The 19,560-nt window shown below is 54.0% G+C and overlaps 12 protein-coding genes across 12 annotated transcripts; 6 read left to right on the top strand and 6 right to left on the bottom strand.

The window, feature by feature from the left end:
- Positions 1–432: 432 nt before the first annotated feature.
- Positions 433–1,944, bottom strand: RAD55 (putative DNA-dependent ATPase RAD55; the record flags this gene model as incomplete). Its single annotated transcript, NM_211865.1, has 1 exon — positions 433–1,944. One exon carries the CDS (start codon positions 1,942–1,944, stop codon positions 433–435), a length of 1,512 nt encoding a protein of 503 aa, NP_986803.1.
- A 260-nt stretch (positions 1,945–2,204) lies between these two features.
- PPH3 (phosphoprotein phosphatase PP4 catalytic subunit PPH3) lies at positions 2,205–3,137 on the bottom strand (the record flags this gene model as incomplete). The annotated part of the gene is made up of 1 exon (NM_211864.2): positions 2,205–3,137. The coding sequence occupies one exon, from the start codon at positions 3,135–3,137 to the stop codon at positions 2,205–2,207; it is 933 nt and encodes a 310-aa protein (NP_986802.2).
- Positions 3,138–3,411: 274 nt separating this feature from the next.
- Positions 3,412–4,491, top strand: PEA2 (Pea2p; the record flags this gene model as incomplete). The annotated part of the gene is made up of 1 exon (NM_211863.2): positions 3,412–4,491. One exon carries the CDS (start codon positions 3,412–3,414, stop codon positions 4,489–4,491), a length of 1,080 nt encoding a protein of 359 aa, NP_986801.2.
- A 463-nt stretch (positions 4,492–4,954) lies between these two features.
- Positions 4,955–5,674, bottom strand: SPT15 (TATA-binding protein; the record flags this gene model as incomplete). Its single annotated transcript, NM_211862.1, has 1 exon — positions 4,955–5,674. The coding sequence occupies one exon, from the start codon at positions 5,672–5,674 to the stop codon at positions 4,955–4,957; it is 720 nt and encodes a 239-aa protein (NP_986800.1).
- A 251-nt stretch (positions 5,675–5,925) lies between these two features.
- Positions 5,926–7,887, top strand: SCC4 (cohesin-loading factor complex subunit SCC4; the record flags this gene model as incomplete). The annotated part of the gene is made up of 1 exon (NM_211861.1): positions 5,926–7,887. The coding sequence occupies one exon, from the start codon at positions 5,926–5,928 to the stop codon at positions 7,885–7,887; it is 1,962 nt and encodes a 653-aa protein (NP_986799.1).
- A 215-nt stretch (positions 7,888–8,102) lies between these two features.
- TPS2 (trehalose-phosphatase TPS2) lies at positions 8,103–10,676 on the bottom strand (the record flags this gene model as incomplete). Its single annotated transcript, NM_211860.1, has 1 exon — positions 8,103–10,676. One exon carries the CDS (start codon positions 10,674–10,676, stop codon positions 8,103–8,105), a length of 2,574 nt encoding a protein of 857 aa, NP_986798.1.
- Positions 10,677–10,840: 164 nt separating this feature from the next.
- On the bottom strand, positions 10,841–11,245 carry SNF11 (Snf11p; the record flags this gene model as incomplete). The annotated part of the gene is made up of 1 exon (NM_211859.1): positions 10,841–11,245. The coding sequence occupies one exon, from the start codon at positions 11,243–11,245 to the stop codon at positions 10,841–10,843; it is 405 nt and encodes a 134-aa protein (NP_986797.1).
- A 24-nt stretch (positions 11,246–11,269) lies between these two features.
- On the bottom strand, positions 11,270–11,512 carry LSM5 (RNA-binding protein LSM5; the record flags this gene model as incomplete). The annotated part of the gene is made up of 1 exon (NM_211858.1): positions 11,270–11,512. One exon carries the CDS (start codon positions 11,510–11,512, stop codon positions 11,270–11,272), a length of 243 nt encoding a protein of 80 aa, NP_986796.1.
- A 264-nt stretch (positions 11,513–11,776) lies between these two features.
- FTR1 (high-affinity iron permease FTR1) lies at positions 11,777–12,928 on the top strand (the record flags this gene model as incomplete). The annotated part of the gene is made up of 1 exon (NM_211857.1): positions 11,777–12,928. The coding sequence occupies one exon, from the start codon at positions 11,777–11,779 to the stop codon at positions 12,926–12,928; it is 1,152 nt and encodes a 383-aa protein (NP_986795.1).
- Positions 12,929–13,063: 135 nt separating this feature from the next.
- On the top strand, positions 13,064–13,651 carry PAA1 (polyamine acetyltransferase; the record flags this gene model as incomplete). The annotated part of the gene is made up of 1 exon (NM_211856.1): positions 13,064–13,651. The coding sequence occupies one exon, from the start codon at positions 13,064–13,066 to the stop codon at positions 13,649–13,651; it is 588 nt and encodes a 195-aa protein (NP_986794.1).
- Positions 13,652–14,049: 398 nt separating this feature from the next.
- On the top strand, positions 14,050–15,738 carry LCB2 (serine C-palmitoyltransferase LCB2; the record flags this gene model as incomplete). Its single annotated transcript, NM_211855.2, has 1 exon — positions 14,050–15,738. The coding sequence occupies one exon, from the start codon at positions 14,050–14,052 to the stop codon at positions 15,736–15,738; it is 1,689 nt and encodes a 562-aa protein (NP_986793.2).
- Positions 15,739–16,187: 449 nt separating this feature from the next.
- Positions 16,188–19,229, top strand: GPI13 (mannose-ethanolamine phosphotransferase GPI13; the record flags this gene model as incomplete). Its single annotated transcript, NM_211854.2, has 1 exon — positions 16,188–19,229. The coding sequence occupies one exon, from the start codon at positions 16,188–16,190 to the stop codon at positions 19,227–19,229; it is 3,042 nt and encodes a 1,013-aa protein (NP_986792.2).
- Positions 19,230–19,560: the final 331 nt, after the last annotated feature.

Genomic DNA, 19,560 nt, shown 5'->3' with positions numbered 1-19,560 from the left:
CACCATCTGCGTCTCTACGGCAAATCTTGTCCACAGACAACTAAGCCGAAACCCCCACGCATCCGCCCCTACCGAGAACAGAAGCACCCGCCCTGGTCCCTAGCTCCCCAGTAATGCCTGCTGGGCCGTTCCCGCGCGTTCTCGACGCGCCCGTGCTATCCGATTTTCCGCTCTGTTCCATGCTTCCCGCTCCCAGGCACGGCCCAGAGCGGTAGTACTCCCGCGTACAGCGATGCCCTTGAGGAACTTTGTCCATCTGTAGTAATCCCCGGTGTCGTGCCCACCCGCCGCGCGGTACATCATGCCGCCCGCTAAAGCCACCCTACAGGGGCACACCCTGCCAGCCACACCTATGGAAACGGGACATCCCCCAAAGGCAAGGAAAGGGCTCTTTGTTTCTAATAAAAGAATCTTCATTAGACTATGCGGCATTCATCCCTCGCTATCGTCCACGACGGATTCGCGGCGCGCGCTGCAGCTCACACTTGTCAGCACGATGCCCTCCTCGCAATCTGGCGTCGCAGGTCTCTCCCCTATGATGGCTGGTGACAAACTAAACCGTTCACGTGGGGATCCGCTGGTACGGTCTTGCTGGTCCACATTATGATTAGCCCCGCAACAATTGTTCTGCTCTGCTTCGGACCTTTGATTCATCTCGTAAGCCATTGTAGACCGCAGTGCGTGTTCTGCTACTTTAGGTTTCTTCGGGTGCCTAGATTTCTCGAGCATAGATGGAGGCCGAGTCGGTTGAGAATGGCTGGCAACAAAAGGACCGGATGAGATTAATTCCCTGTGTGCTGGTCCCTCGCTAGCGCATCTTCTAGGTGCGGGTTGCATGTCTTGCTCGAACGTAGGTGTAACAAGTCCGGTGGCGGACTCACCAGCTGCTAAGTTAGGCAGCCATGCATCAGTCAGCGTCTCGCTGCGCGCAGCAAGCGGCGGCGGCGTTGGCGTAGGCGTACCAGCTATAGCGCTTAATGAAGAGGGTGGAAATTGGACTGCTGGTGTGGATGCACGCGATTCTGTGGGGTCCGGTTCGAGCGGTTGTGCGGCGCTGGCGGCTACCTGCGACTGAAGGGCGGCAAGAGCGCCTGATGAGTCTATTTTTAGCTTGACGACGGAGTGGGCAGCGGCACTGGCGGCGAGCGGGAGCACTACTGCGATGCGGATCTTGGGCGGGACGCGGCGGTCCGCCGGGACTCCGGGCGCGGGACGGTCCCAGTCCCAGAAAAGGCCAATCCGGCAGCGGACGAAAACCTCCCACTTTGCATCCTTGCCGCCCACGCTAGCGTTGGCGACGAGGGCGCTCTTGAGCGTTTGTACATGGCGTCGGCGCTCTGCGCGGACAAGGAAGGGGCCGCGGTCGACGTCCACGGCGACCAGCGGGTGATCTGAGTAGTCTTGGTAGGCCGTGTTCATTGCATCGTTGAGCAGCAGTACGCAGCTATGGTGCTGTGTGACGTAGCGGGTGAGCAGGCTGAGCAGCGCTATCAGTTGGCGCGTCTTGACGCCGTGCAGCGTGGTATCACTCGGCATGGGGTGGCGCATGCGGCCGTGCAGGTAGTCGATAAGGACCTGCGAGAGGCCCTCGATGATGATGAGGTCGTAAGCGGTGCGCAGCTCCTGGAAGAAATACACCAGCTGCGCAAACTTGGTGAGCCGGACAACATGCGGCTCTATGTCATCCGCGCTAGGTTCTGTGGGCAGCAACCTGTCGAGCGGCGTGCGCTTGTGCGTATCGACGACCAGGACACGCTTCCCGCGGTTACAGCGGATGACTTGTAGGCCGAAGAGTGTCTTACCGATACCAGGGGGGCCAAAGACCTCGTAGATAGACCGGGGATCCAGGCCAGCACCAAGCGCATCGTCCAGCTGTGGGATCCCCGTCGTTAGAGGCTCTGCTCCCTCTTGTAGTAGCTGTGAAAGCGAGACGCCGACCGACATCTGCGCAGCAGCCTGTTACTTGCGTTGTCTAGCTCTGGGCTCTTGCCCATCGCCCGAGGTGAAAGGACCGTGTTAAAAATTACCTCGAACGCGGCGGTTGGGCCAAGCTGCCAGTCCGTGGAGACGTGCTGCTGAATTCAGCCAGCGTCACAGGAGCATCACGTGTGGAATATAGTTACATAGTAAGGTGGGGCTATGTATGTATAGTGGAGTATTAGTACATATTCAGCTGCCGAGCGCGTAGAGTTCCCGGACGAGCCTCATAAAAAGTAGTCCATTTGAGGTTTCTTGGTTGGAATGATTGCGTTGCCGCGATTGTCCTGTGCGGGCACAGCTTCGAATATAGTGTAATTTCGGCTGAGGTCGTCGTCGATCCGTAACACTGCAGCGACATTCCCGCACCGGTAGCAGTAGTTGGGCGCCGACCACACGGTTACCAGGCCGCCGTCAAACATTTCCTTGTAGCCCTCCATGACCAGTTGGTGCGCGCGTGCGATGAGACTGATATCATTCCTGTGCAAGAACTGGTCCACTTCGTTCTTGCCAAACAAGAAGCCAGCTCCTCGAGGCGACAGTGACCAGGTGTCGACCTCATCGGGGTCGCTCCACAAGAGATCACACATGGCACCCTCATGAGGCACTTCCTGCTTACGGTCGATCGATCGTATCTCGTCAACCGTCATGACATCCGGCGAAAGGCCGCCGTGCACGCAGAAGATCTGGCCGTTGATGATCGCGCCTAATGAGAGGTAGTCAAACACCTCGCAGCAGTAACGCCAGACATTAGAGTTACCGTACTTGCGGATGACCTCATCATAGAAGCCATACACCTTGGTGATCTGTCTTGTTTCGTGGTTTCCGCGAATGAGTGTGATGCGGTCAGGATACCTCAGTTTGTAGCACAGCAGTAGGAGGAAGCTTTCCAGCGAGTAGAAGCCCCGATCCACGAAGTCGCCCAGAAAGATGAAGCGGTTCTTCTCGATCCCCTCCGACTTTTCAAACAGCGTCAACAGGTCGTGCAGCTGTCCGTGTATGTCTCCGCAGATAGTTACCGGCGTGTCCACATGCGTCACGTTCGATTCGTTAACAAGTAGTTCTTGACACTTCAAACATAGTTCGTAAATAGTTTCCTCCGGAATATGCTTGCTATACCGCAGATATTCAATAATTTCGTCCAGTTGCATACCTGCCATGATGCCTTGCCGCAGAAAGCCCGCCTCTAGACATGTGTCTCCGATGCATCGAGCGCTGATGCTTCCGCCATGGTCGCTATATCGCAATCCAAAGAGCTCCGATAGTATCACGTGACAGGCACGTGATACACGTAGATAACGATGGCTGTCACGTGCCAGTTTTCCGAGGCCGGCAGTTTCAGCAATGAGATATGAACAACACCACATATGCCCAGTGTGGGTTAGAGTTTCCTCTCTAACAAACAAGTGCGCCTGTAGTTCATGTATCAGAGCGATGGAGGACGATACAGTGCTTACGGTAGACTTACTTGTGAAGTCTAACAAGGTGGCTTTCTCGGAATCGCGGTTGGACTTATACCCGACGAGCTATGAAGAGTTGAAGAGTTTCCTTACAACTCACAGTCTGGAGGATGGGGAGGGTGGAGATGTTGCGGTGGGTCTCCGGGAGCAGTATCTGGGTGGGGAGGGGCTTAACAGAATCAGCGAGCTGCAGCTTGACATTGAGAAAAAGCTGTTCTCAGAGTATGCTAAGTACCGCGTCCGGGCGGCGCCGCAGGACCGGTTTCTGAAGCTCTTAGTAGAGCAGCGTGAGGCAGGCCTTCTGGAAGGTATTGTGGCGGTACTACAGGAGCAACTGGCGGTATACGAGCAGCATGTTTCGGATGACTCGCTTACGCCTCCGGGCAAGCAGGCAGGCCACGAACTAGAAGAAATCGCCTCGTATCTGATTTCTTCTATGATACAGAATGGAATGGAAATTCAGACGCAGGGTCAGATAGGCCAGACGCTGGACACGAAGGAAATCTGTAAGCGGTGCATCGACCAGTTACTGGACAATAGTTCTGCATCGGGCGGGACGTCGCTACCGTCGCGTTCCTGCACGCCGGTCATCAAGGAGCATAGACCAGAGGAGTTAGACGAAGTGTACACTGCGTTTGAGGATCTGCAACTTGCACACAAGTTTCTGACAGAAAAGTTTGAAAGCGACCGAAAGCATTATTTACAGGAAATTGAACAGTTGAACCGGACAAATCGCGAATTACAGCAGGAACTGTCGAACTACCAGTCGCGGCTAAGTCAGGCTCGGGAGCAGATCAGCAAGCTCGAGTCCATGACGCCTCCTACTTCTGTGTCTACGGACAGTAACACACCTCCTCGCGATATGTTCCCGAAGTCCCCACCGTCCATTGGGAGTAATGCAAGCGCGTCGTCCCCTGTGTCTGCATCATTTATCATGATGAAGCAGGAATTCAAGAAGCTTCTAAATGAGACGCAGAATAAGTATGAGCGGGAATTGAGAGAAGAGCGGGAATTACGGAAAAAGCTCGAGTCGCAGTTAGCGAAAAAGTTGTAAAATGAAATGTGGCATACCGCATTGGTAACTATATGGCGCAATTGTGGTCTAAGGAACTCCCAGGCAGATTAACACCGAGTGTTTTATATGGTTCTGAAGCTTTGGAGTTTTCCCTATGTAGTATACCGCTCCTGACGGCAGCAGGTGCACTTGCACGTCGCAGACTCCCACAATAGCCGCTACTAGTTAAGTATGTAACCTTAGATGAAATAAAAGAACACCTTGGTTCTAGAAAGTGGTCCCATTTGCCACCAGCGGGCAAAAAGGACCCACGGAGCTGGACGCAAATTCACTTAGCATATGTTACAACTGAGATTAAACAAGTGTGTTCCGATACACGGCTCCCGCTCGCAGACGTACGCAGAGCTCATGCCTACGGATCTATGATTTAATACATGAGCATACAGCACACCACGCAGCTACTCCGTGGCGCTGGGCCCAAGTTTGCCTGAACTCCCGCCGCTCATAATTTCCGAAACTCGCTCAGCACCGGGTAGATGGCCTCAAATGCCTGGTATATCTCCTCGCGCTGCTTGGCGCCTGTCAGCACAATCTTTCCCGATACAAAGATCAGCAGCACAATCTTCGGCTTCACCATTCTATAAATCAGACCCGGAAACAATTCCGGCTCGTAGGACGAGAAAGTGCCGTGGCTGAACGCCAGGCCCTCCAGTCGGATGGGGAACTTCACGTCACAGGACCCCACAATATTCTGAATCTTGAAGTCTGTAAACTTGGCACTGAACCCGATCTTCTGGATGATCCGCGCGTACTTGCGGCTCGCCAGCTTCGAGTCGTCCTCGCTCTTTGCACCCGTAACCACCATCTTGCCGGACGCAAATATCAGCGCCGTCGTCTTCGGCTCCCGGATACGCATAATCACCGCTGCAAACCGCTTCGGGTTGTACTCCGCATTGCGCGCGTGCAGCGCTACAGTCTTCAAGTCCAGCCGGCAGTCCAGGTTCACCGTCGCAACAATGTTCTGCAGCGTCGGTACAATACCAGAAGTCGTCCCGTGGTCTGCGTCCATACTGTCCTTACTTTCACTCTGCACCACGGAACCCCCCATCAGATGGCCCATGCTAGAGTCTTTATCCTGGTTTTCCCACACCGATCTCGTGCTGTGGTCAAACACAATCTTATTTTGCTCCTGGAACTCCTTCAGCCGTTTATCATCTGACATACTGAAAGTACCAAACAATATTAACCCCTCACAAGAAAGGAACTGCCCTATACCAGCTCACTGGCTATATAACTAATGTGTTTAATAAGTCTGCCTTTGGTAGATGGCAGCAATTTGTTTTTTCGCTCTCCTTCAAATCGTCATGTACGATATTGGTTATCACGTGATTTAAATTGAGCTTGAGCCACCGGACCGCAGTATATGGCCAGCTAAAGGCGATTGTACACCTCTGGTGCGATGGATAGGCTCCAATGGGCTTGTTCTCTGTGTCGGTTGCGACCCAAAGGTTCCAGCTGTGCGCGCTGAAAAGCAGGCGCGTGTGCGATAGGCGTGTGCGCCGACAGCGAACCATGGTGATGGCGGTGAATCTTCACAAACACCAGAAGAACCTCGTGTACCGGCTCTCGCAGCAGTACCTGGCGGCCGCGCGGGACCTGGCGGCGGATGTGAGGAGCGAGAAGCAGCTGCAACAGTATTACACGCTGGTGCGTCAGTGCGTGCACGGGCTGCGGTACGTGAAAGATGGATTCCAGCTGACGGTGGAGGAGGACATACAGGTGACACTGCAGTTGGCGCGGGTGCTTCTGGAGGAGACGCACGAGGTGGAGCTCGCTGAGCAGTACCTAGGAAGCCTGCGGACGCGGCTTCGAACGACGCCGCTGACGGACGCGCGCCACGCAGTGGAATTCCAACTACTGTACGATGTGCCGCTGGCGAAGGAGGATCGCGCAGAGCTGCGGCAGGTTGTGCGGCATACGACGGGGCTTCTGGAAGAGCTAGCGGATAGTGACGCGTGGGCGTGGCTTTTCCGGTACTGCAGGATCATTGGGCTGGAGGCAGGCGGGGCACGCAGCAACAGCGCAGTCCTGCAGGAATACCTGAAGCTGCTGCAGCTGGTTAGCGCGGGGCCTGTGGGGCTGCATGCGTTTGTACTCTGTTCGTGTGTGGCGTTCATATTGGATCGCGTGGTGGAGCTGGATCGGTCGCTGTTGACGCAGTTGCGCGCCCTCCGGAAGGCGGGGACTGCGATACCCTTGCAGCTGCAAATGTGGAGCTTGCTCCTGGATTTGCTGGTGGCCATTCAGCTGGACGAGAACATCATGGACCTGCTGACGGATTTCAAGGACTTCTTCTCGACTCACAAAGACGCGCTGAAGGATGGCGACGACACGGTCGTGCTCTCGATAAAGGAGGGGGTCAATGTGCGACTGTTTGTGCCGTTATTTAATTACCATGACTGCAAGAACATTCTTCTGCTTTTCCAGAGCGTGAGTTACCTCACCACCTGCTACTCGAAGTCCTCTAACTTTTCTACCAAGTTCCTTCCAAAAGTACTCAAGACCTCGCAAGAGCTGAAAGAAACATTGCAGAAGAGAACTTCGTTGGTTCATGTGCAGTCAATTCGGAATATATACGACAAGGTTGTTGATCTTTGCCGCTTCTACCAGACATGGGAGTCATTAATATTATCAGAACGCGTGGAGGGGGGCATTCCTAGATTACAGTACTCGGAGTATAACATTCTCCTCGAAGCGATCAGCTCGCAACAGGCACAGCAGGCTGATCTATCACATGTCGGGAGATTATACAGTACCTTGACCAAGTCCAAAGATCCAGAACTGAGACTCATTGGAATTGCGCATTTGTACACACTAATCGTTGCAGAGCTCAGTTCATGTAGCGAGGGCCCGGAGGGCATCTCAGAACTCACTCAGAAGACGACTGATGCCTGGGAACAACTGCAGCATGCTTACCTCAGCTCGTCATTAGTTCAAAATAACGTTTGGAAGTGTAGTGTAGCCATTCTATGGGCCATCTCGAGGTTCGAACCGTTCAGCGGCCATCCAATCCATAGCAGCTCCAATGACCAGCAAACGTTATACATGCAACAATTGAACGAATTCTTTACAGATAATGCCCTTGTGGGAACGCCGGAAGCCGTTCCCGCAAAGGACTTTAAACTCAAGAAGAGCTTATTGTTGCATTTCTTGTTAAATTACCTTGGGGGCACGATGCTTGTATCTGATGTACAGAAACGGTGCGATATATCATCATCCTGCTTTCAGATGGGGAAACAACAGTATATGCCTGGAATGCGCTACGTAGCTGGTATCTGGCACCTGATGAACAGCACTGTCGCTATGAAGACTAAGGAAGTAGCGATAACCAGGGCTAAGTTGGAAGGGCTAGTGGACAAGATGCTTAACAGCTAGCTGTTGTCAACAAAATGGTGACGATATGGTAAACGTTCTAACGCATTGTACCGGCGGTTCTGTGACCTTCCGATACAAGTCAAGATTGGTGTATACAACGTGATAAAATGCATAATTATGTAACAATGGATAACATAACTGCCTATTTGCGTCTAAAATATCAGTCCATGCAAAGTAGAACATTAATCTTTACAAAACCATCTGGGAGCACAAAATTAGTTTCTATCAGTTTTGTATGAACTGCTTCGCTTCATAGCATAAGCCACCCCCGCCCGCTCAGACTTCATGCTACTCTCGCTGTTTTTTAAATGGCCTCTATCGTCCAAGTCCACTGTACCAGCACTCTGGAACAAAGAAACGTCGCCAACCAACAGGCCCAGGGTATCTAGCACTTGTTGCGGCTCGGTTAGGTGGTTTTTGGCAACGGTTTTCTTCGAGGCAGGGCCGACGGTACAAGGGTAAATACCGTAGTGTCCCCATTCGTTTCTATCATTAGGGAACTTCTCCGCCCACTTATCCTCGATGTCGATGAGCTGCCTAAACATATCCTCGTCGGTAAAGTCGTCGCCCAGGCACAACAAAAAGTCAGGCAGCTTGTCCTTCGAGACGTTCTCATCGATCTTGAATTCATCCTCGGTAGTTTGGTTACTACCGTGAGGGTGCCACACAAGTCTCTTGACAATCTCACCCTTATTGACGAACTTCGGACGGACTTCCAGGTTAGCTTTTCCCTCCATAACTTCCAACTCAAGGCCGCTGGCTATAGCCTCCAGCTCTTCCTTTAATTGTGCCGCGCTGTATTCCGCAAGCTCCGGGTCCGCACGCCTATAATGCCAGGTCAGCGCAACCTTCTTGCGCTCTATAAAGGACCCAGGAGTCTTTTTGGTGTACTTTTCCATGATCTCAGCAACTTTGATCTGCCATGACATGTTAAATTTGGAGGCTAGGTTGATCCATTCGCTGTTGGAAACGTCCTTCATGAAACAACCATGTTCCGCACTCAGGCCGAGTTGTGGCAGACGGTCGCCTAACCAGCGGGAGAGAAATTTCTGGTCGCGGCCGGAGATGATCCAAATCTGATTCTTCGGGTCGAGGGCCAACTTCCGTAGAATGCTCAACAGGCGAGCGCTAGGGATGGCAGCGGCAGGATCCTGGACAATTGGGGTTAGTGTGCCGTCGTAGTCAAACAAAAACAAACGCCTCTGGGCCTTTTCGTAGTTCTGCAACAACAGAGGCCTGTTCAAAGCGGGCGTAACCTTGGTGGAGGGCTTGTGCTCCGAGGCGTCCTTCTGGTCCTGCAGTGTCAGCATGCCCTCCAGGAACTTGGAGGTCCAGTCCTGTACGGTGGGCACGTGCTGCCACAGTGCACGCTCTAGCTTACCCTTCTGCTCCTCGGAGAGAGAGAGGGCCTTCTTTATTGCCTTCGCAACGGCCACCGAGTCCCAGGGGTTCACGATCATAGCGTCCTGCAGGACGGTGCTACTGCCGGAAAACTCGCTTAGCACAAGCGGGCTTGCGTAGCAGCCGAGGCTGGACGAGCGCGACTTTACCGTCACGTACTCCAGCGCCGTAGTGCTCATCCCATCCCGGACAGACGTGACCACGCACAGGTCCGCCGCGCGCAGCAGCGAATAGTAAACGTTCTTTGGAATGCGCATGTGGTAGTGCTGCACCGGATTGAAGTTCAGATCGCCGAATTGCGCGTTGATCGAATTGACCAGCTCGTTCGCCTGGACCTCGACGCGGTGGTCGCGTTCCATGCCGGTGGGGCTGCTCACCTGGATCAGCACAACCTTGTCCTTCCACTCAGGGTACATCGTCAGGAACATCTCGAACGCCTGCAGCTTCTGCACCACGCCGCGCACGGCATCCAGGCGGTCGCGCCCCAGAATGATGTGCTTGCCCTCGTAGGCGCGGCGAATCTCCTGCACCTTCGCGTCCACGTCCTCCGTGAACGCCTCCTCCAGCAGCTGTTCCGTGTCAACGCCGAGCGGCAGGCAGTCCACCAACACGTCACCCCCGTAGGCGCTGATCCGGTACACCGTGCCGTCCGCACCCGTCTCCCCGCTCGCCTCCGCGCCCAGCAGCCGCATGCAGCTCGACACAAAGTGCCGCGCAAAGCCCTCGTTCTGGAAGCACACCCGGTCCGCGCCCAGCAGCCCGTCCAGCAGTTCCTTGCGCTTCGGCAAGCAGCGGAAGTACTCGTTGCTCGGCCACGGCGAGTGGTGGAAGTACCCGATCAGCGCGTCGCCGAAGCGCATCCGCAGCAGCTGCGGCAGCAGCATCAGCTGGTAGTCGTGCACCCACACCACGTCCCCGGGCCGGTACACCTGCGCCACCTTCATCGCGTACGCCTCATTGAACCGAACGTAGTCGTACCACCACGTGTTCTCCTGCTGCCCGTCCGACGGCGGGTTCAGGATGTAGTGCAGCGCCGGCCACAGCACGTTCTCCGCGTACGCCCGCCACCGCGCCTGGTCCTTGCGCAGCAGCCACACCGGGTGCAGCCGTAGCCCGCCCGCCCGCTCCTGCAGCCGACCCGCGGCAGCCGCCCGCTCCTCCGCCGTCAGGTACTGCGGCGCCTCTCCGTCCGCGCTGCCTACCTCGCCGGTCCAGCCTACCACGTGCTGTTCCCACCCGTCGCCCAGCCGCGTCAGCGACGCGTGCAGCGCCGAGTTGCCCGCTGTGGGCTCCACCTGCCAGTCCGCGCCGCGCGCCTGCGTCCGGAACGGCAGCTGCGCTACGCAGTTGATCACGCGCCGTGCGCCAGTACATGTGTCCTTGGTCATCCTGTTACTTGATGCTATGTACTCTGCCGCTTTGTGGGCGGACCGCTATCTACCGCCGCTTATATGCGCCCCCTCCCTGGCGCCCGTGATGCTTCTGGAAAACACGTGCCCGTGCCAGGGGTGGGGTACGTCAGGTTGTCCGAGGGGTCAAAAAAGCAACTGGCCTAGCTCACGTCAAACAGCTTTGCGAGCAGCACGTAGAGCTTCGGCAGGATGTCCTGCTGGGGGTGCTGGAGCGGCGGAGGCAACGGGGGAGGATCCATGATTTGCGGGCGGGCGCGGGGGTTACCCTGATTGATTGCGGAAATGCACTGCAGATTACTGTGCACGCGGCGGATGTACTGCCGCAGCAAGTCCTCGAGCTGGTCCGGCGGCAGGCCATCTAGCTGCGGGTGCCCCGGGCGCATCATGGCGCTGCGCACGATGAGCAGGGTGTTGATGTGCAGCAGGAGCTGCAGCTTGTACTGCAGCGCGGTGGGGGGGTCCATGTGTGGTGGTGTGGGAGAACGAGGGGAAAAACGCGGCGGATATTTGGGCGCGGGCGCGCGCAGCCGCACGGTTCCTGGCATGGATTAAAGCTACTTACGTATGTACTAGGCGGGCGGCTTGCCGCCAGGGACCAGGACGGTGATGTTGTTGCCGCTCAGCAGCATGCGGCCAGGGTGGCGCTTGACGGCGCGGTCGGGGGCATCGTACTCGACGACGTCCTCGATGACGACGTTGACGAAGTCGTCGAAGCCGACGAGGGTGCCGGTGAACTCGCGGTTCGAGGTGAGCAGGACCCAGATGGGCTGGTTGATGGCTCTGTCGATGATCTCCAGTGGCAGCACCTCCATGTTGGCGGGCGGGTGGTGCGGTGGCGGGCACGGCGGCGGGCTTATCAGGCCGCGCGCGGCCGGTGTGCGCCCAGACACCGCGCGCCCAGACACCGCGCGTGCGCACACCCAGCCACCCGCGCAGACACCGCGCGTGCCGGAGAAACTGGGTGTAATGCGCGGCGAGTTATATTGGGCTCTGCATGCAGACGCATCTCAGGACGGGCGTATTTATAGCTGGGCGCTTGGCGGGGCGGGGCTGGTTCCTGCAGAGGGCGTGTAGCCATGGCGAACAAGGTGTTTAACGTGGCGGTGTTCTTCGTCGTCTTCCGGGAGTGTCTGGAGGCGGCGGTAATCGTGTCGGTGCTGCTGTCGTTCGTGCAGCAGGCCGTGGGCGACGCGGACAAGGTGGTGCACCGCAAGCTGAAGTGGCAGATCTGGATCGGCGTGGCGCTGGGGATGCTCATCTGCCTGGCGGTGGGCGGCGGCTTCATCGGCGCGTTCTACTCGCTCAAGAAAGACATCATGGGCAAGACCGAGGACCTGTGGGAGGGCATTTTCTGCATGGTTGCCACGGTGATGATCAGCGTGATGGGCGTGGCCATGCTGCGCATCAACAAGCTGCAGGCCAAGTGGCGCGTGAAGATCGCGCAGGCGCTGGTCGCGCTGCCTGCGCGCCGCCGCGACCGCATGCGCCTGGGCTTTCTGGCCAAGCGCTACGCAATGTTCCTGCTGCCCTTTGTGACCGTGCTGCGCGAGGGCCTGGAGGCCGTGGTTTTTGTCGCGGGCGCCGGCGTGTCGTCCTCGACCGCCAGCGCGTCCTCCTACCCGCTGCCCGTGATCGTAGGCTTGCTGGCCGGCGCGGCCGTGGGCGCCCTGCTGTACTACGGCGCGTCCCGCTCCTCCATGCAGGTCTTCCTGATCCTGTCCACGTGTATTCTATACCTGATAGCCGCCGGCCTGTGCTCACGCGGCGCCTGGTTTTTTGAAAACCACCGCTACAACCTGGGCACGGGCGGCGACGCATCCGAGAGCGGCAGCGGCAACGGCTCCTACAACATCCTGCAGGCCGTGTACCACGTCAACTGCTGCAACCCGGAGATCGACAACGGCTGGGACATCTTCAACTCGTTGCTGGGCTGGCAGAACACCGGCTACCTGGCCAGCATTCTGGCCTACAACCTGTACTGGCTCGTGCTCATCGTCGTGTTGCTGCTCATGATCTACGATGAGCGCCACGGGCACCTGCCGCTGTGTCGCGGCCTGCGCCTGCGCCACCTCTCTCCGGGCTACTGGCTGAAGCGCCGCCGCGCGGCAGAGCTCACCGACGCACAGAAGCAGCAGCTGTTCAGCCGTGTCGATGAGCTGGTCGTCACGGAGGACGGCGTGCACGCCCAGCCGGCCCAGCCGGCGCAGCCAGCCGCGCCGTCGCACTAAGCATATACATTATTTATTAAACGCATTTAGAACTCTTATCACGGCTGCCGGGTAACCCCAGCGGGCAGATTTAAAGCGCGGGCGCCGCTGCGGCCAGTACGCAGGGTGCGCACACCAGCACACAGAGGCACCAAAATGAACTCGATGCTTCCACTGCACATGTACATCAGACCGCTGTCGCCCGAGGACGCGCAGCAGGTGACCGAGCTGGAGGCGCAGGGCTTCCCGCCGGAGGAGCGCGCGAGCGCAGACGTGGTGGCGTTCCGCCTTGCGGCATGCCCGGAGCTGTGCTCCGGTCTATTCGTGCGGGATGTGGTGGGCACGGAGGTGCGCGGCGAGAAGCTGATCGGCCACGTGCTGGGCACCAAGCTCGCGGGCGCGGGCGGCGAGCGCAGCGAGAGCTACATCACCTTGGCGTCCATGGGCGCGCAGCACGACGACGCGTCGGACACGATTGCGATCCACTCCGTGGTGATCGCGCCGGAACACCAGAAGAAAAACCTGGCCACGCTGATGCTGACGGACTACATCCAGAAGATGTCCAACCAGAAGGTGGCGGACAAGATCGTGATCATCGCGCGCGAGGCCCTGGTGCCGTTCTACGAGCGCGTGGGCTTCCAGCTTGTCGGCGAGAACCAGCAACTGAAAAAGAACCCGAACTTTGCCAAGACCAAGTGGTGCGACATGGTGCGCGAGCTGTTCAACGAGGAGTACGAGTGCTGAGCCGCCTGTGTCTGCGCTCTGCCGCTGCCGCCGAGTCCGGCCGTATTAGCCTACATAGCACCAACGATAGAGCCCCGTCCCAGCCGTGCCCCTGCTGCAGGCCGCAAGCACGGCGGCACCGCGCGACTGGGCGCGTGCACTCACGTGACTCGCGTCACGTGCTTGGAGCTTACCAATCAGAATCGCATATAGCAATTATCACGTGATACGTATTCTGAGGCTATCCTTTTCTGAGCATAGCAGACTGCCTGCCAGCTCCACTTGCGCGAAACGCAGACGAGATCGGCGTGCTTCTGGTGTCATACCGCTTGCGCAGATTGCTGGGGTATCTGAGGGTTACAATATCCCGCCGAATTTAGAGGCGACGCGCTTGAACAGTCCGTTGGAAATCGCGCATTATGAGCTCTTTGTCCAACACACGAGTGCCTCTGGTGGAGGCCGAGGCAGTGTCTATGGCGGACAAGAAAGAGAATGAGTTTGGGGAGCTGACATCCGAGGCTTATCTGTATGCGCCAAGGTCCCGCAAGGGCGCGGCGCTGCGCGAGCCCGTGCTGGACGCGCCGCCGTACTACATATCGGTGATCACGTACTTGAACTACTTGATTCTGATTATCCTGGGGCATGTGCACGACTTCTTCGGGTTGATGTTCCAGAAGGAAAAGCACCGAGACATCATGGAGCGCGATGGCTTGGCGCCGTGGTTCTCGAAGTTCGAGTCCTTCTTCGTGCGGCGGATGAAGCAGCGCATTGACGACTGCTTTTCGCGGCCGACAACCGGGGTGCCGGGGCGCTTCATCCGCTGTATTGACCGTATCGCGCACTCGCTCAATGAGTACTTCACATTCCCGGGCACGACGTCGATGTGCTTGAATCTGTCATCGTACAACTACCTTGGATTTGCGCAGTCGGAAGGTCTGTGCACGGATGCCGCGGTAGATTCTGTGCACCGGTACGGCATTAACACACATGGCAGTCGGATGCAAAGCGGTACGACTGATCTGCACGTGGAGGCGGAACGCTATGTGGCGAACTTCCTGGGCATGGAAGATGCGATGATTTTCTCGATGGGTTACGGCACGAACGCAAACCTGTTTAACTCGTTCTTGGACAATAAATGCTTGGTGATCTCCGACGAGCTAAACCACACGTCTATCCGAACCGGCGTTCGTCTCTCGGATGCAGCCGTGCGGACCTTCAAGCACAATGATATGGAAGCGCTTGAAAAGCTCATTCGCGAGCAGATCATACAGGGACAGCCCAAGACGCATCGCCCGTGGAAAAAGATTCTAATCTGCGTGGAGGGGTTGTATTCGATGGAAGGTACCATGTGCAACCTACCCAAGCTGATCGAACTCAAAAAGAAGTACAAGTGCTACCTGTACGTTGACGAAGCCCACTCCATTGGAGCAATGGGTCCCCACGGCCGCGGTGTTTGTGACTACTTTGGCGTTGACCCAACAGAGGTAGATATTTTGATGGGCACGCTTACAAAGTCTTTTGGCGCTGCCGGTGGCTACGTTGCTGCTCAAAAGTGGATCATAGACCGTCTTCGTCTGGACCTCACGACCTCCAACTATGGCGAACCGAGCCCTGCACCTGTGCTTGCTCAGATCATCAGCTCTATGCGCATTATCATCGGCGAACTCAACCCCGGTGAGGGCTTGGAGCGTCTACAGAGAATTGCCTTCAACTCCCGGTACCTGAGATTGGCTCTTCAACGGCTTGGCTTTATCGTGTATGGAATTGCGGACTCCCCGGTTATCCCTATGTTGCTCTACGCTCCTTCAAAGATGCCTGCGTTCTCGCGCATGATGCTCCAGCGTAAGATAGCTGTTGTTGTCGTGGCGTATCCTGCCACCCCACTGATCGAGTCCCGTGTCCGTTTCTGCGTGTCTGCAGCACTGACAAAGGAGGACATTGACTACCTTTTACGTCACGTCGACGAGGTTGGAGACAAACTGTTCCTCAAGGTTAGCTCCGGCCGTGCTGGCGGCAGTTCCGATGGCAAACCACCAAGGTGGGATATTGAAGAAGTACTCCGCAGGACGCCTGAAGATTGCAAAGATGACAAATATTTTCTAATATGATCGTGTTGGTCCTTTAATCCTAATAAGTGAACGCATTTATCCATGTTTAATTCTCTGTGTTACCTTGAGCCTTCAGCGTCTAGGCAGCGGTTCATTATCCGCTATCCGGGCCAACCTGCTCTGTATTAGTTATACCTCCTGTCCATAGACTAGGTAGCTGGTATTAAAATCACGTTTCATAGTGTGCACTCTTTGTGGTATTAGTAGCCTTAAATTAGTCCCATTGAAACGGTTAGCCCCTCTACCTATATGGCATTCTGCAGCACTGTTGGCACCTTTTCCGTACAAGCCCCGGATGGGTTTTCACTTTTTCCTTTGTCAAAACTGACCATCTCACGCATTCGGACGGCCGACCTGATCAATAAACTTCGCAAGACCATCTACTCTTGATATCAATAGCTGCTTACCCTGGGCGAAGGTTTCTGGCTCGCTAGATAAACAGGTTCAACATGCAGGAGCAGATAGAGGGTGCAGTCGATGAAGAATTGCTGAAACAGTCAGTACTAAATAACGACGAGGATGACCGACGGCTAACGAAACTACGCATTGAGCGGTTTAGGACAACACATACCCTGTACATCTTTCTCTACTCCGCCTTGGCAGCGTTGCAGTTTATTGCTATTGCGTTCTTCACCAGAGGATTTCTATTATCCAGAAAAGTGCTTGACGACGTGGCCAACCGAGATGAGAGCACAGCACCAGCGAAGTTCGATCGACTGGTACTGCTCGTGGTCGATGCATTACGATTTGACTTTGTGATTCCGGTAGATGTCGCTGCAGAGGGGTACAATTCTCACTACCACAATCATCTGCGAGCGCTGTACGAGCGATGGGACGAGTCAATTCTACTAAAGTTTCTCGCAGATCCACCAACTACAACATTGCAGCGGCTGAAGGGTCTAACAACTGGCTCTCTGCCCACTTTTATTGATGCCGGATCTAACTTCAATGGAGACGTTATAGACGAGGACAATATCATCAAGCAGATGTGCCTTAACAATAAAACTATCTACTTCGCGGGGGACGATACTTGGGACGCGCTTTTCCATCCATATCTATCCAACGTCAGTATGCCGTACGAATCATTAAATGTCTGGGATTTGGACACAGTAGATAATGGAGTGATTTCTTTCTTCGAGGACCACCTGCTAAATAATCCCACAGAAAAGAAAGAATGGGATGTTCTTGTGGGCCACATGCTTGGTATTGATCATGTCGGGCATAAATATGGCCCGAGCCATTTCAGCATGGCTGAGAAACAATCCCAAGTTGATGGCTTTATCCGTCAGATTATCGATGCAGTAGACGAGGACACATTACTCGTGGTGATGGGAGACCATGGTATGGATCACACGGGGAATCATGGTGGTGATTCGCCGGCTGAACTAGAAAGCACGCTGTGGCTATATACCAAAAGGCCAGGAACTTGGAGGCGTCAGGCTCCTGCGGCTTACAATACGACCGAACTTGGTCGTTACTACAGGGCAGTTAACCAGATTGATCTTGTACCCAGTTTGTCATTGCTCCTAGGGTTACCTATACCATTTAACAACTTAGGCTGGCCAATAGAGGAACTAGCGCATGATGATGATGAATGGCGTCTTTTTACAAGGCAGACGCTAATGCAGTTGGAGACATATCGCAACACTAGTAATAGTATTACTGACAGTTCCAAGCTGAAAATCCTCGAAGAACTCAAAATAAATGCTAATTCTAATTCATCGGATGCGGGTAATTATCAGGCTATACTTTTGGAAATGTATAAAGATTTATGGGCGAGGTTCGATTATTACAGCATTGGAACAGGTATAATTTTACTCATTATTTCATTGGCTATGCTGATAACTATCACTAGGTTGATACCATCCATTGTCGTGGGGCAGATGCTCTCAGAGCTTGTGCCAACTATTATTGTAATGCCACTCGTTTCAAATGTTTGTTTTCTTGGTGTTTTTTATGTCCTGCGGCAGCCCGCCTTCCTTCAAAACTGGTTATGGGCATCTTTATTGGCAACAGCAGTTGGTATAATTATTGGTTTCTATGTTCCGATATTTGATCGCTATAATTTGACATGGCTAGTGCTAAGATTTGGTGAAGAGTTATCTGATTATTGGTCCAGAGTCGCCGCATTCCTGATTACACTTCACGCTCTGATATTTACTTCCAACTCTTTTACAATATGGGAAGATAAGATTGTAAGTTTTTCGTTAACAACTCTAGGTATGCTAACCCTTTATGAATTTGTATTCCTTCCAAAGCGGCATTCTACCAGTGCCATTCTTGCAGCTGCCTTGGGCGAGAAAGAAGGAACTGTATCCGGCATTTCATCCGGACAAGCAAATTCTGATTCTTTACCGCTAGGAAGGTTTGCTAGAATTGTAGGCGGTTATCACTCGATTGTTTTGATAGTCTGTACAAGGCTGGCATCTCTAATCACCATATGCAGAGAGGAACAAGGTGCCTATTGTACCCCTACTTTCACGCTAACGAATAACTACTCTTTTTCTGTGATGTTAGGTTGCCTCTTTCTGGTCTTTGCTACTCCAGCCTGCATTAAGGGCTACTATAATGTCAGTTCTTCGTACCAAGCAGCAGCACCTATTTGGATTGGGATGCTTATGAAGTCGATATTATTCGTGAATTTCATATATTGGGAACTTAAAACGTTTGAGAACACTAGCGATACACATGGACTTAACCTGACTATCTTCAACTTGACTATTTCCCGAATTGTTGTTGGAGTTTCCTTGGTGGCAGCAAACATAGGTTGGATGATGGGACCGCTGTGCATCAAGTTAAATGTGCACAACAATGACAGAAGATCTCAGCAGGCTACGATACTAGGGTATGCTAATGCCTATGGCGCGCAATATTTTCTCCTGGTAATCAACTTCTTCATGTGCATTCTTCTTTTCAACAAGCCATTGGCTCAGCTGTCCTTATTTTTGATGTGCAATCAACTGCTGTCGATTTTGGAAATATTTGACCTTTTAAAGTTGAAGGAAAATCTGATAGGTCCAGTCGCACTGGGACTTTTGTCGTATCAGCAATTCTTTAGTACTGGTCATCAGGCTACTATTCCTGCGGTACAATGGGACATGGGCTTTATTCTAACGGAACGCATTACTTTTCCGTTTACACATTTGGGGATAGTATTGAATACCTTTGGTCCACACATACTTTGTGGTATCTCAGTTGCATTGTTGACACTATGGAAGCAACCACCAGGTATACTACGGGCAAACACCTTACTTGCACGGGTGGTATCTAATTGCGGGATGCTGTTGATATATCAAACAGTTTTATGTCTCAGTACATTCATTTGGGTCACAAATTTCAGAAGGCACCTAATGGTGTGGAAGATATTCTGTCCGCGATTTATGTTCGCTGCATTGAGTTTGATAGTGACTCAATTGGTATTGACCTTTATAACTATTGCATTTGCAAGCGGTAGGCTGATCAAGCAGATTGACCGTATGTTTTGGAAATAGACTGGTTATTGTTATGTTTTGATGTCAGTATAAGAAAACTGCACGTACTGCTACATAATATTTGGGTTATAATGTACTTTCCGCTACCAAAATATTCATCCTACCCTTTTATTCGCTATCTTGCCCGCGTCAGGGGTTCCATACACAATAGTTGGTCCCATATCACACTCAAAGGTAACGTAGTCCATATACATGAATGCATATTACAGCTGTATATGATTAATAAATAAGTGTTATGAATGCAACAGCACATATAATCAGAGACTAGTGTACATTAAGGCAACACGACCCGAGGGAAAAAGTCAGTAAACGCAGGGAGTTCACTGCTATA

Source organism: Eremothecium gossypii, chromosome VII (genome assembly GCF_000091025.4).
Source record: "Eremothecium gossypii ATCC 10895 chromosome VII, complete sequence".
Taxonomy (NCBI): domain Eukaryota; kingdom Fungi; phylum Ascomycota; class Saccharomycetes; order Saccharomycetales; family Saccharomycetaceae; genus Eremothecium; species Eremothecium gossypii.
This window is presented reverse-complemented; position numbering and strand designations above follow the sequence as displayed.